At 48.0% G+C, this 14662-nt stretch overlaps 1 protein-coding gene and 1 non-coding gene across 6 annotated transcripts; one reads left to right on the forward strand and one right to left on the reverse strand.

The window, feature by feature from the left end:
* Nucleotides 1–12: 12 nt before the first annotated feature.
* On the reverse strand, nt 13–14159 carry LOC135817433 (phytanoyl-CoA dioxygenase domain-containing protein 1-like). 5 transcript variants are annotated; one of them, XM_065330621.1, is made up of 10 exons: nt 13893–14155; nt 13042–13263; nt 11784–11859; nt 11073–11137; nt 10644–10687; nt 9277–9403; nt 8623–8711; nt 7280–7590; nt 4824–4973; nt 13–1714 (listed from the first exon to the last, which is right to left on the reverse strand). In XM_065330621.1, exons 1-8 carry the CDS (start codon nt 13977–13979, stop codon nt 7371–7373), a joined length of 930 nt encoding a protein of 309 aa, XP_065186693.1. In that variant the 5' UTR covers nt 13980–14155; the 3' UTR covers nt 13–1714; nt 4824–4973; nt 7280–7370. The 5 variants fall into 5 exon arrangements, with proteins under 5 accessions (XP_065186693.1, XP_065186692.1, XP_065186691.1 ...); XM_065330620.1 differs by having other exon boundaries at nt 4824–7590; XM_065330622.1 differs by lacking the exons at nt 13–1714; nt 4824–4973 and having other exon boundaries at nt 7536–7590; nt 8426–8711; nt 13893–14159.
* Nucleotides 11517–11589, forward strand: Trnak-cuu (transfer RNA lysine (anticodon CUU)). The gene has a single exon. It is a non-coding gene; the product is annotated as a tRNA-Lys (tRNA).
* Nucleotides 14160–14662: the final 503 nt, after the last annotated feature.

The following is a 14662-nucleotide window of genomic DNA, read 5'->3' on the forward strand; positions in this document are numbered from 1 at the left end:
TGCCACAGTATCTGAATATCATTTCCAATTTACCAGGTGGTTGTCACTCGGCTAACACTGCTTGTCCATTAAAATTATATATGGTTGTGGAAAAATACTTTAATGATTCTGAATATTAATGTAGGCATATATTCTAGCCTCGATTAACCTTGCTGAAGAATATTAAATTTGGCATTGAAAATATCAAGAGTGGCTCTCAAGTAGAATAAGAATAATTCGTATCACTCAGTCCCGTGCATGAACGGTAGATAACCTGGTCGTGAATGTTACTCCGCTTGATCGTATTGCTTCTCTGTCAGTCTCTACCGCTGTCTCAGTGCTTATGATATGCATGGAGAGAAGTTTTAAAAAGTAATTATAATTACAAGCTGAGTCATAAACACATTATGGTGGATGGTGGGGCTGTGTCAGGCAGCTAAAAATGTACTCCAACAGCCCTTCTCAACTGAAAATAATTGGTATAATAAGAGCAGCGTGCAGCAATCAGTTTCAAAGAAGTGGCTGGCCAATATAGGACGGTTCGTCAACGTTCGTGCTCATAAAGTATGGAGGTGGAGAGAATCTATTCCACGGGCGCCAATGTATGTGCACATACACCCGGATACATTACCGCACACTCAAAACAATAATCAAGCGCGCGTGCACACACGACGCACGCACACACACAAAACACACACACAGACACACACGCATTCACTCAGTCACGCTCAGAAAGAGCATGAGCCACAGAAGCAGCTGGTCGCAGCCAATAGTGTGATATTCGTGTAGCGGGTGAGGCGCGTTTTCTTCCTCTTGATGCGTTGCTGGATGCACTCATCATCATTCATGTCGATCACAACTGGTTTAGACGTGCGTGGCTGACAACATTTCGGCAAATATTGTACGAACGGCGGTCGTCGTTCCGCTTTCACTTTGCTGTTGCACGTTCCCTGGCAGACATTGGTGTGCACATACTTCCTACAGCCGCCACGTCGAACAATGACGCTCATACGACTCAGTCTACAGCTTTCGCCGTCAAGATTACTCCGGTTTGTACTTTGGCTATGATGATGCTGCGATTGGACAACGGGCTCCCTGCCTCTCATGTTTACTGGCTGCTCGTCTTCTCGGCTCACCGCAATCTCGATGGGGTTCTCGGCGGCCTGTTCAGTCGACGGAGCGCTGGTCTCCGTGTTAGCAAGAGGTACGTGTACGTCGTGCTCTGCTAGTCGGCGTTGCTGTCTCTCGGGCACGACAGGCACGGGTGCCATGGCTGGTATTGAGCTAAGGACGGTGCTGGAAATGATGCGGTCGTGCAGCTGCGTCAGCACCGGTCTCACTCCCGTCTTCTTTGATCTGCGGGATTCCACCATGGCACCGTGCACCCGAGGCTGCTGCAGAGGAAACCCGCCAGCAATGCTGCTGTCGTCGGCGTTACGACTACTCCGGCTACCGTCACTGGACTGTGCTAGGTGTCCGCGTGTCGCCCCTGGCTCGGTCCGCTGGTTGAGATGTTGACGGAGGGGCGATGCGGTTGCAGTAGGGTGGAGCAACGCCACTATGCAGCATACTATGACACGCATGGTTACTGTGCTAGTAGTGGTACTGGTAGTAGTGCCACTGGCCCTGGCGCAGCACACACGGCGAGGGAGAGGAGCTTGAGCACGGCCACATGCTAACGCTGCCAAGCCGTCGCAGCTGTCCATCCTTATCACGGATAACTGTTACTTAGTGCCTGCAGAGAAACATGGACAAAGTTTCAATGACAACACCGATCAGCTAGCAGGTATATGGGTAGGACCAAACTTGGATCAATTCAGGTATTTTAGCTCAGATACTATAAGTAGTAGTCATAGTGCAAAGAAGCACAATTTTACAATGATTGGTGCAGAGTCGAGGGAGTGACCTCTTTATCAGTGTCCACATGTCAGGCATGATTATCCCAGGGTCTATTATCACACGGTCTTGCCAACTACATCATGATCGGCTGACATACATCTATGGACATGCATGAAGTGTGCTATGACCACCATTTTGGTTGCCACAACATCCATTTACTGGACCAGCAGCGGGGGGCAAGTTCCCGCCAGGGATGTACATTTACTGATCTTCTCACCCCATAAACAACACAGTTGGGTGTCGCTCGCAGGCAAACAACACCAGGGAAACACGTGTTGCGCTGCACGTGCCCTGGGCAGACGCAGATTCGCCTGGGCCTAGTAGCCACCCACACGCACACTGCCCCTGTGCTTATCACGTGCCCATTCTCCACCCATCAAAACCTGCAGTGCCCAAATAGGAGCAGGTCGACAGGCTCCGGACAGCTCAACACCACATCCTGTCAGCTGACCCAGTTCTGGAGCACTTTGACTGAACATACACTGTAATGGCCAGTGCAGATCTAGCAGCCTACAAAGACAGTCAGTGAGCAAGAGAGCCTGATGAATCGCTGAATCAGCAGCCTAAACTCGGCTAGCTTCTATAAGTATAATCATATGCTGTGGAAGGCATCACTGCTGTACACCTGACAGATTACATCCCCTATGGAGTGAGTAAATCCATGAGGACAACCACACTCCATCTGGCTGTTGACAGTGTAAGCACAGTCAGCACAGCATTGCCAGAACCGTTCACTGCCCAGTGCAATGCGAGGGGAGCTGCACCAAGCAGAGAGAAAGCCACCGACCATCTTGGCGTCGCAACGCGTAGAAAACGCAGCGCCAACTGGCCGGTAGCCCGCAGCAGTGTGGAGTGGTGTTGTGAGCCCTGGCCGGTGTTCGCGCCTAGGCTGGCGAGAGGTCGTGAAAATGAGACGACCACCCAGTGACGTTTACAGCAACCTGGTGGGTCTGGTGGGTCTGTGCATATCAGAACATTAGTAGCATTGTGCATGCTGTTTGATTGAGCAGTCCCTGACTACCTGATACCCTTCTTCACTCCCTCCGGGAGGTCAGAGCAGTAATTACTAGCTAAACTGATCATCCCAGGGTAGATACACTGGAGTAAGCATGTGGAGAATGTTGTCGGAAATACGGGCACTCCAGGAGGGCATCTTGGCAGCGAAGCACCAAGATGTATGCCACGGAATACGATTCACCCCGCCCAGGAGGCCCCATCGCAATGAATGGCCAGATGCACCACTTCCACGTGCATAGCTCAAACACGTACTCTATGAATGTACGCTTGTGTGAACAGAATCAGAATCAGACAATGTGGATGCCAGCTTGCCAACCAATGAGCTTTCAAAGCTCAAACGACCTCCACTGAACAACCATTGCTCCTGAATCTGCTCCTTACGACCCTGTTCACAGCATTCTATTCCTGGGTTGCTACGAAAGGGCTCTAGGGAATTCTTTCGAAAGCCAACACAACCAATTAAGTTAGTTTTCCCATAGTTCTGTCCCTGCTCTATCACAATGGTCATCTTGTCTCACCCACAGAACTCCTGCTGTCGGTACCGCAAAGTTCATGCACCATACTGCCAAGACCCAAAGCAAAAGTATCCCCCACAGCTCGCATCACCCCACAACATCTTTGTTGTCTCTCCCCCACAACATCTTTGTTGTCTCTCCCCCACAACTACCTGAATTCTAACCAGTTACTGTTTACGTTCCTCGAACAGTTGCGTTATAATGACTTTCACAACAACACGACTACAATGTCAGATACGGATCTTGAGTGCACACCGGCCAAGTATAGCTAACCAAGCTAAATTGTTACACATTTGTTTAACGCTCCACACAGCACCTTTTTTTTTACATACAACACTGTGTAGTATTGCATAGCGCCACACTGACTACACACAGGAAACCAGGGTAGACGCTGAGGGTCGCCAATCACCCCAATCACCCCAAGCAACACCCAACACCGAAGAGAGTCCGAGTTATTGTCGCGATTTCTTAGTTTTCGCGGACACATGACAAAACACAGGAAGGTCCCAGGAGTCTCTAGCCGTGCTGCTTTGGCCAATTACAGGCCATGCAACTGTTATCGGACGGTGTCAAGTCTGCTTAACGTGCGCCAGTCTAGTCTAGCCACAGGCATCGTACTTACCTAGTTTTACTTGAGCGATGTGCAGTGCTGCTGCCTCTGCCTCATCCAGCTAGGCTCAGAATCACTGTAGGATAGGCTGCAGTGGGAGTCTGCCTGATCTAGGTTCAAAGATGATAACAAACACCACAGTCTTACTCTCTTCAGTACAACGTTTGGAATGACCTCCAGATGAGAGTGGAAGTGTAGTTTTGTAGCCACTGGACCACACGACTAGCATGTCCATGCTCCAGCAAGCATAGCTGTAAGGGCTAGCTGAAGCCATGTTGCATGCACACCGACAGATACTCTGGCTGGCATCGTGGACAAGTGCATGCATGAGCAGGTAGAGTGTGCAGAGACCCCAAGAGAGAAGCAATGTGTCAAGCGTGGTCTCGCGCCTGACAGGTCAGCGCCGACCACACGTCAAGCGAGGAAGAGTCCGGCCGAGCGGAGCCCACTGCCAACAGCGCTGGAGTCTAGGCACCACACAGCGCACGCGAGCCAGGGGCTGCACAATACCACCAAGCTGGTCATGGCTACACTCTCCTGGATACTCGCAGCCCGTCCCTTCCAGCTCCTGAAAAGCCCCGTGGCACAGCGCATGGATAAATCTTCCCAGTATACTATTCTAATGCCTAGCCTTCCAAGTTTTCACTACTCGAATACTTTACTATGCCTTCTGGCACAAACCAAAGGGTTTCTTCTCGGAGATAGACCATCATCAAACACACGATAAGCAGAACACATTCCTCTATCTCTACAATGCCAATCCTGGGAGACCCCAGGTAGAGAATCCTCGGACCGGCACTCACTTGCTTGCATGGTTGCCGCGTCACCGAGATACCCGCCGCGGAAAGGCTCCTGCAGGGGCACAATCTTCTGGTGCGTAGCTATAGTAATCAACGTGGTTGCCGTGGCCGCAAGCAAGGTGGTGAAATACATGCAGAAGACGGCATGCCCATCTGTGCAAAACACAGAGAAGAGTGAATATAGTGAATGGTTAAAGAAGGGTCCACTGTCCAGTCTCGTGTACATGCAGGGGTAAAGGTGAACTGCTAGTGTAAGTGCATATCATTCTTTATATCCACTACTGTAGACAGTACTGCCTGGTACACATATCCATCTGTGTATGAACATATGTGTGTGTGTGTGTACGTATGTGTGTGTGTGTGTACGTGTGTACGTGTGTGTGTGTGTATATGTGTGTGTGTGGGGGGGGGGGGGCACACCATCGGCCAAAAATCCTGTCAACTAAGTCGACCATCATAAGTTACATGTTCGGGATGAAATCAACTAGCCAGAATCGACACAGTCGTGGAATAGTGGTTGCATCCAAGTGGAATGACACACACACACACACCCACACAGACACAGAGACACACACACACACACACTCGCACCGGTTCCGTCAGCATTACCCCGGAAAGCAGCTTCGCATTCAACTGAGCATCTGCGCAACCGCAATATTGACTTAGGAACACCAAATCTCCAAAATCTCCACGGGGGTCCGTTACGGAGATAGGACAATACATGACTAAGTCAAGCATGCACACCATATTACAACACCATCACCAGCATGACTGCATGTCTGTTTTGGTTCAACACTGAATCAGACAAGCATGGGAATGCGTCCGCGGGGAGAGAGCCGGAGGGACTGTGTGTGTATGAGCAGGCCTAATGTACCACTCACTGTACACACATGATCATGATCAGGTCACCTCGTCAGTCTGGCCTGTACTGATTGTGGCATATTGCAGTGCCTGTTACAGTGGAATACCGTCGTGTATACACTGCTCGCGTGACACCAGTGCATCGGTATGTCAGCTAGCGTGATCGGGCCTGTCAACACGTTCATCGAGCGCGTATTGAGCGTGGGAAAGACTGCAGGCATTTGCCCACCAGTCCGAAGTGGCTTGTCTAGGACAAGCCGACCACCCACCCGTCCACATACATGCAGCTTAACAAACACGGACGGTTTGGGACGGTTCTGTTACCAATGACGAAACCCTTTCTCAGCATGAGGCGCGTCGTGGTCGCAAAACGACACGATCTTGGCAGTGTAATAGCTTGCGGCTTGGCCCCCAGCGATACCCTGGGCGTCATGCGGGATGCACTCTCATGTCATCGGCGACAACTGAGAGGTGGCGAGCAGTGTGAATGGGCCTCCATGGAAAATACACTCTTGTTGCTGACAGGGTGGCGTGTATTGATTCAAGCAAGGTGCTCATCACAAGATGTTGCTGATTCATGCCATAACAACACTCAAACACTCCAATTGGTGGCCGCATGGCCTATTGACACAGGCCATAGGGTATCACAAGAAAACCAGCACAAGATTGTAGTATCAATCAACAGGTGAAACGACAGATGCTACACCCCTACCGCAATCAACACCGTGCCAATTCCAACCCCTTCCCGACTGAGATGTCATCCCAATACACCAGCCACACACACCAATACTGTTCCAAGCTCCAGCCCCTTATAACCACCGCCGCTGTCACTCCCTCAAAACAGACACACATCAACAACACAGTGTTGTGACGTCTAAACAAACACGCTGCCACGCGTGCACGGCCGTACACCTATCGCCCACCATCACTATACTCGGGAACACACGGTCATCCTGAACCTGTCTGCTAGGATCTTTTCTTCGCGTGAGCCCCACCGCAGTCACCACCTGTTTCCAGAAGTAGACCAAGCAGACGCAAAGTTTCTCTTCGCCACAACTCTCCTGACTCTGACACACCTACACATCACAAGCACATCCTACTGTATGATACTTGCACAAACCACTACAGCCCAAAACAGGGGAGCCACATCAGGTCTCCGACTTCTACAATGGGTCGCAGCAAGCTCACAGTCCAGCAAGCTTCGCAATATTGTTACCAGCGTCTTGCGCACCTCTTTGTCCTGGGCAATTTGGAGTATATACTTCGAAGTATAAGGTGAGGGTTTTTACCATTTAGAAATTCTGCTAATACTCTTCGTCAAGTATTTAATCCATATACAACACAGCATCAATGTACATACATTAGACACACGGGGGGGGATTTGAACACATACACAGAGACACACACACACACACACACACACACACACACACACATACACACACACAACGGTGCGCACATACATACTACATACACACGGGACATGCACGACCACACACACACACACATTCAGAGACACATATGTGCCAACAAACCTACAATCAAGCACACACACACACACACACACACACACACACACACACACACAGTCAAATCACCTCAAGGATGCAGAAATGAAGTAAAGACAAACGAATCGACTTTTGGAGATGTTCCACGTTCCTGCCATGATCTACTTCAACACCAGTACACTCAAATGTACACGCCTCCCTTCTCTTCTCCCACTACTGTCATCTCTGCTTTACGGAAGAACCAGAACTGTGGTTCCACACACGGATCACAGTCAAATGCAGCATGTCGCTTATCATCATCACCAGGTCCTCCAGTAGCTTTGACACTATTTTCCATGTCAATTGGGCATACAGTTGGCTGACAGTGAGCGGCTGCATAGTGATACTGAACTGCATAGCGACTGCAGCAGCGACAGAAATAGCAAAGAATGCAATGTAAGATAATGAGCCAGTTTAATGTAAGAACAGCAAAATTAATTGCAAGTCACGGTTACCTTCAAGAGCCCCATGTGAACAAGGGTGAGTGAGGTCGCAGTTCAATCCAAATCTTCCCCCGGACAACTACACTACCTGCATCAGGTCATCAAAAATAATGACGCTTATCACGACTGTGGCTGCACGATGCTCCCACTTCAACTGCAGAGGTCTCGGTGAGCACAGCAACAATTCTCAGTTTTGTTTGTTTGTATTCTTTATTTAGAGTGGGAAGTCCAAAACCGGCCCTAGCCTGATAACAATGGTCCCACTAGTGAGGGAATGCTGTATATCTGTGCATAAGTGAGGACAGAATGGTGTAAACACTGCAGCATATGCGCACTGAAGGACCTATTCCGGCAAACAGCATACGTTTGTGTATTGAGCCGGCACAGGCACGTGATCTACTACAGGCTTGCATACGTAGCATAATAGCAAAACGACGATCATTGTATCTCAATAATGAGTGGTTACTTGAAATTACATGGCCAGGCCATACAACATTGGAAAAACAGTCAGCAATTACCAAGAGATACAGAATCGGACTTTTTCAAATAGTGCACATGATCTAGAGTAATCAAGCTAACAGTACAGAGCACAATCACGTTAGTCACCTTACCCGGCTTCGCTCTTCATTATATCAGCAATTACAGAAGCGGCCATTGAAGAAGTACAGAATCCCCCTCAGGTGCAGCACCAACACTTTTCATGAGACTTAGCCACATAAGGATGAGAGGGGGGGCAACAGTTTGGGTGCTGTACCTGAGTGGATGTCCTGATTAACTGTCCACTGCTGTCGTAACTTGCACAGGTCCAGAAGGGAGAATGTCTTCCAACACCAAGGGACAGGCTAATGCTAGCAGCAATGCTCCAATGAACACAGCAGTCAAATGACGGAAAACAGTCAATGGTCAGCACAGATAACTGCCGGTGTTTCGCACGCGTATCTTCTCACTTACTCAACGTTAGATCTATTGGGAGGTGTGAAGTGTTTGAGGGCACCGTGGAACAGCAGTGCATCCCCTGGTTCCATTGGCAATGGTGTTACCTACGGCAGTACAGCATGACAAAAACACATCACACACGTAAGTTGCGCATGAGCACGGGTGCTAGTTATAGAAACAGTGAGGATAGCACATTCACCATAGATCAGTAAAACTGCACAGCATGACAAAACATCGCACATGCACTTATGTTGCGCATGAGCACTGGTGCTAGTTTTAGAACAGTGAGGATAGCACATTCACCATTGGTCATTAAAGTGCACAGCATGCAACTACATGTGAACTAAGACGTTGAAATATAAATTGTGAACTTTGTGGCACTATCACCTTCACCTTCCCAGTCGTCATGGTGCCATGGTTCCATGGTGCTTTTTAAAGTACAGGTATGCATGCAACTGCATGTGAACTAAGACTGTAAGAGGTGATAAACTGTGAACTTCGCGACATTTTCACATCCCCATGATGTAATGGTGACATGATGACATTTATTATTGTGATGTTTTACACTTATAGCCTCTTTTACAGTGTAATGATGTCATAATGGCATGATGTCATAGTGTCATGATGTCATGTTGCCGTGGTGTCTTCCCACTACATGGCTACTCTTACCTGCGTCTCATCGGGTATGTCGGCCAAGCTGTACAGGACGGCACCCTGCTCGGTCATGCCCTCCGACCCTTCCGGCATCCTGTGCAGTGCTATGCCATTGCCATGGGACTGACTCAGTACATGCATGCTGTGCAGATAGAGCAGGGACAATCAAGCCAGGCACGACACACTACGAAATCATTTCGCAATTACCGTGCAAGATCATGAGGATAAACATGCTATAGTTGTGTCAAACCTTGGAAAGGCCTGAGGAACATTAGTCTCTGGCGTCCTTGCAACACATTCGCATACACTTAGCAAGCCAGCCATGCTCCTATCTTCTCCAGGCGCGATACAAATTGAAATAGATGTACTTTCCGCATTGCATGCAGTTTCAACTATAAGGCCTCAAGTTCAGCGACGACAACTTGAATGACAAAATATACTTCACAGCTAACAGCAATGGGTACATGTAATCTGATTTTGGTTTCTGTGCCTGCTACCTAGTCAGTGAGCCAGTTGACATCAAACCAAGGATACTGCTATGCCAATGTCTATGCGTATGTCACTAACTGTATGGAGTGGTTCACGTCTATCCCATGACCATACAGACAGCCATGTCGGTTCCACCTCCACTCAACCCCTGCATCTATGGGTCACATGATATTGGCCATGTTGGTTCCACTGTCCACATGACATGATGACGTTCTGCACAAATTTAGTCACATGACCAAGATGTGAAACCATTCTATACCGTAACTTATATCACCATCATGTACTAAATAGTGAGAGTTCCCAGATTACCTAGAGTGCTCACCACCACAAGGATGAAGCATTACCACAAAGGCAGAAGAGAACTGACAGAGACAACCGGCTAGGTCATTGTTGTAACGCTGCGTTTCATGCACATAGCACAGCTAAGGCAATCCTCAGACAGCTGACCGCCACGCAGCGTTACAACAATTACCTAGCCGGTTGTCTCTGTTCTCTTCTGCCTTTGTGTCACCATCCTGTACTACATGCATGTGCACGACATGAATATTTCCCTTTCGTCTGCCAACTACAGTAAAACCTGGTTTTAGCGACCACCTGCTCTTAACGACCGTTTTTCCATGCACGGACAGCTCTACACTGAACCTGTTGGACCTGGTTCTAAAGACCACCTGGCTTTAACGACCGCTTTTGCTTGCACCGTGGGGTGGTCACTTAAACCAGGTTTTACCGTAGATAATAACCGCCACTGAAGCCGTCTCCTTCTGAATTGTATTTTCAAGGCACTAGTTTCGGGAGGGTATATCACCATGTTGTCAGTTCGAATCCCATGAACTCTGCTACCTTTTTTCCCTCCAAGTGCTCATATACCACACACTACATGCACACACACCTACCATCCATTCTGCACAAACGCCGGGTCTATTGCTATCCAGCAGCCCTGCGTAAAGCAACAAAAAGGATACCCGCACGCCCGGATCAATTTCATACACTTGTGCAGCGCCGTGTTGGAATTACAGTCGGGCGAATGCTTCCCCGAATTCTGAGAAAGAATAGTATGTGGTGCATGGATCAGTAAACAGAACATATTGAAGTGTCTGCTTGGATGACGACTAGTCCATAACTTAGTGGTAGAGCATCGGGTAGCGAGGGTCCCTGGTTCGAGTCCGACGGTCAGGTTTCCCCAGAAATTCCCCTTTGCATCATCTCAACTGACAAATGCGAGTAATGGATCAGTAACATGATGAGCATTATGTACATGGTGTACGGGTGAAACACAACTCAGTGATGCATCAATCCACAGAAGGCAGGGTACGTGCACATACCATGACGTCGATCGGTGTTAGGCGAAAATAGGCATTGTCCTGGTGCCAGCGCTTCTGAGCAGTTCCTACATATACCGTACAGTAAAATACACATGCACACACACACACATATATACACATACACACACACACACACACACACACACACACACACACACACACACACACACACACACACATACATACACATACACACACACACTTACACAGGAGTTAGCATTGACTCCTATTCCATGCAGAAATGTGCTCAGAGCTTGACAAAAGTTCCTAGGCATACCGTACAGTGAAACAAATACAGACACAGGATTTTGGCTCAACTCCTGTTCCATGCGCAAGTGTTCTTTTGGAAACGGAAATACGGCTGTGCCTGCCTGAGTCATAGTGCTCAATGTGGAGAACAGTGGCAAATTCGAATGGATATGCTGCATCTGAACCTACCAAGCAGCCCGGCTAGCTCAGTCGGTAGAGCATGAGACTCTTAATCTCAGGGTCGTGGGTTCGAGCCCCACGTTGGGCGCTAGTTTTTTTTATAAAAATATATTTTGGGGAATTGTGTGTTGCATCGCCGAAGTCACACTAACCTCTTCTTCACGAAAATATATTATTCTACATTATATGACTGCATTTGAAATACATTTTTCATGGAACATGCAAACTTCACCGCTAAATAATAATTGGCCGTGCCCTTCTTTCAGTTTTGAGACCCCATACCTGGCGGTTTGAGGAGAGCCATTGACTGAAGTAGTCGGATGTCCTTTCCAACGAGTTGCTGACATGCCTCGACAAGCTGCAGTAAACACAATTGATACAATCATGAAACAGAGGGAGTCAGGCCGGTATACATGGTATATGCACCTACCAGCCACCCTGTAATGCACTGGACACTTGCCTCTAAAGACAGGCGGTGGTCTTTGCATGCCGGGTCTACATGTATCGCATTTCCCTGAATATGAGTCGCACGTTTTCACACTAAACTTCAAGGGCAGAGAATGGAGAGCAACTTACAATCGAGTGTGGCATCCTGCCCACGTGACTATATTGAAACAGCATGGCTCAAACCTGAAAAGGGAGTGCGACTCATAATCAAGTGTGACTTATAATCGGGGAAATACGTTTACAGTCAACTTCGCTAATAACGACTGCGGATATAACGACAATTCGCGAATAACGACAGAATGTTCATGCCCAGAGCAAAGTCCCATCCAGCTGTGACACATATAATGAGACTTTGGGTATAACGACACTTCGCGAATAAGGACACTTTTCTGATGCCCTGCCGAGTGTCGTTATAAGCGAAGTTGACTGTAGTTGAAACATGGTCAGGGCCTTGAGATGACCGGTCTCTAAAGACTACAAGGATTACAGTGGTTGTTTCTAACAGGTGTTACTGTGATTGAATAAACATACCAGCATTACTAGTATACAGCCGCATATCAACCACTCAATAGCTGGCTTGAAAATACAAAGCAGTCTTCTTTGACCCAAATCTGTTCTGTAAATGTGGCATGCCAGTATCACCACAACTACCAGTACAATGCGGCACCACTGATAAATACGGAGCCATCCTTGGATTGGGTACGCCGGCACTGCTACGATCGTTTCAGGCAATGACAACCCACTATGTAAGATGCGGTGTGCTGGGCACTTCACCCGACCAGGAATGGATATGCAGTCAGACCTCGCACATCCGTTTTCCACTAAAATATCCGGATAGGCGAGGGAACCGGATAATCGAACACGCATACTGTATGCATGACATATGCTGTAAATCGGTAACCAACAATTTTCTTCCGGATGGTGAGGGATCCGGATAAAGAGGACCGAATAAGAGAGGTCTGACTGAACCCGTGTAAGAGAGGGCCTCAGGAGTTACCAGTATGCTAAAATGTAACTAAATGAGTCGACAACCCTGTACTCCCTCCAGCACAAAGTGATGTCACGCTGAGTAAGTACAGATATGACATCAAACCTTTTTGTGGCGCGCTTGTCTCTCAAAGAAGCTACTTGTAGTGGTCATGCGGTACAGCTTGCGCACTGCTCGGTAGCGCGACTCCGGGACAAGATCACCTCTCTGCACTGCAGGGTCTCGCTGCACCACTTCCTTCCATGCCGGACCCTCCTTGCCGCTCGACTCGAAGTCGTCGTACCAATCATCAATCATACGCCGCATTTCTTCTCGTGTTTCCGCCACCTACGGGTACACATTATGAAATACATAATAGCAACAGCGGGTTAATTCATTGAATTATTTCTAACTTCAGTCCATTCAGACAAAGGTGGAGATTGAAGATTTGAAAATCTAGCCAAGCTGAATTTAAGATGATAAACGTGGTTTCTATTCATGTGGGCTTTGGATGTGCTGCTCAGTACAGTAAAGTTAGTTGTAATGCATAAACCCTCTTCTTGTACAAGTACATATTATGCGAACACTGGGCTGCGAAGTGGTGCCAGGCACAAACTTGAGTGACACGACTGGATTTCACTCTAGTTGAGCAGCACCGTATTTTCTGACCTCTACGTTATAAACTCGTGTGAGCGAGGAGAACTGCATGCCCTTTTTGAAAAGTTTGCCAAGAATATTGGAAAATTATTCCAGGATTTCATGAGTGAAGAAAGATAACCCGATCTCTATAAGGAGTCTGCTGTAAAGGAGTAGTGGTAGCGACAGACTCCGCTACAAATTAACTACCACATGATGTCATCATCACCATTATAGTGAGCAGAGGAATACCCTTCAAGGTTTCATTCATTCACTCATTCATTCATTTCCAGGAATAATTCTCAAAGAACTGAAGATCACTCTACTGCAAGTCACCTTACTTCGTTCGGCGTTAGCAAACCACGCACGACAATGTACCCATTGTCCTTGTACTCAGCAAGCTGGGCGTCCGTTAGTAGCAGCGACATCTTTACCGCTCTCCTGTAAACGTTGCCTAATTCTGATCATGAGGAGCAGCTGCAAGCAGGTTTACCTCAGGACAGGCTCTGGCCGGTTTGAGCTCTTACCATGCTTACTGGTCTTAGTCGTACTGCAATGCTGAAGCTAGTTTCTGGCTTGCCGCTTGTATTTCCTTGACGGGACACCAACGCCGGACCAAGTGGAGTCTGGACTAGCCATGCATGCGAACTGCAGGAAGTATGATCATTATCATACTCATAGAACCCACAAAACTGTGGCACATGTGTGGCTCTGGTCTGGCCAGATGCAGTACACCTGGCTCCTGCTGATCTGAAATGCATGCAGCATCACTCAAGTGAGTTTGCGCCTTGAACCATTTTCGCAGCCCAGTGTTCGCAGGTCTAGGGCTGCGCAACGCCCGGCGCGCACCTGAGTGACGCGACTGGACTATTTCATTGAGGGCAGTGCACTAGGCCTATTACTATTAGTAATGAGTATTAGTAATACTGAGTACGAGTATTACTATTAGCCAATCTATGTGAGTCAATACTACTAGTAGTACTACTACGCCCTGTTTACAAAAAACAAAATGCAGCACTGCTGGTTTGCCAGTAGTCTTGGCAAAAAAAGGTATGTGAATTGTGACACGCTCATGCAAACACTTCCTTTTGAATATGCCATTGTCTCTTAG

This window comes from Sycon ciliatum, chromosome 5 (genome assembly GCF_964019385.1).
Source record: "Sycon ciliatum chromosome 5, ocSycCili1.1, whole genome shotgun sequence".
NCBI classification, from domain to species: domain Eukaryota; kingdom Metazoa; phylum Porifera; class Calcarea; order Leucosolenida; family Sycettidae; genus Sycon; species Sycon ciliatum.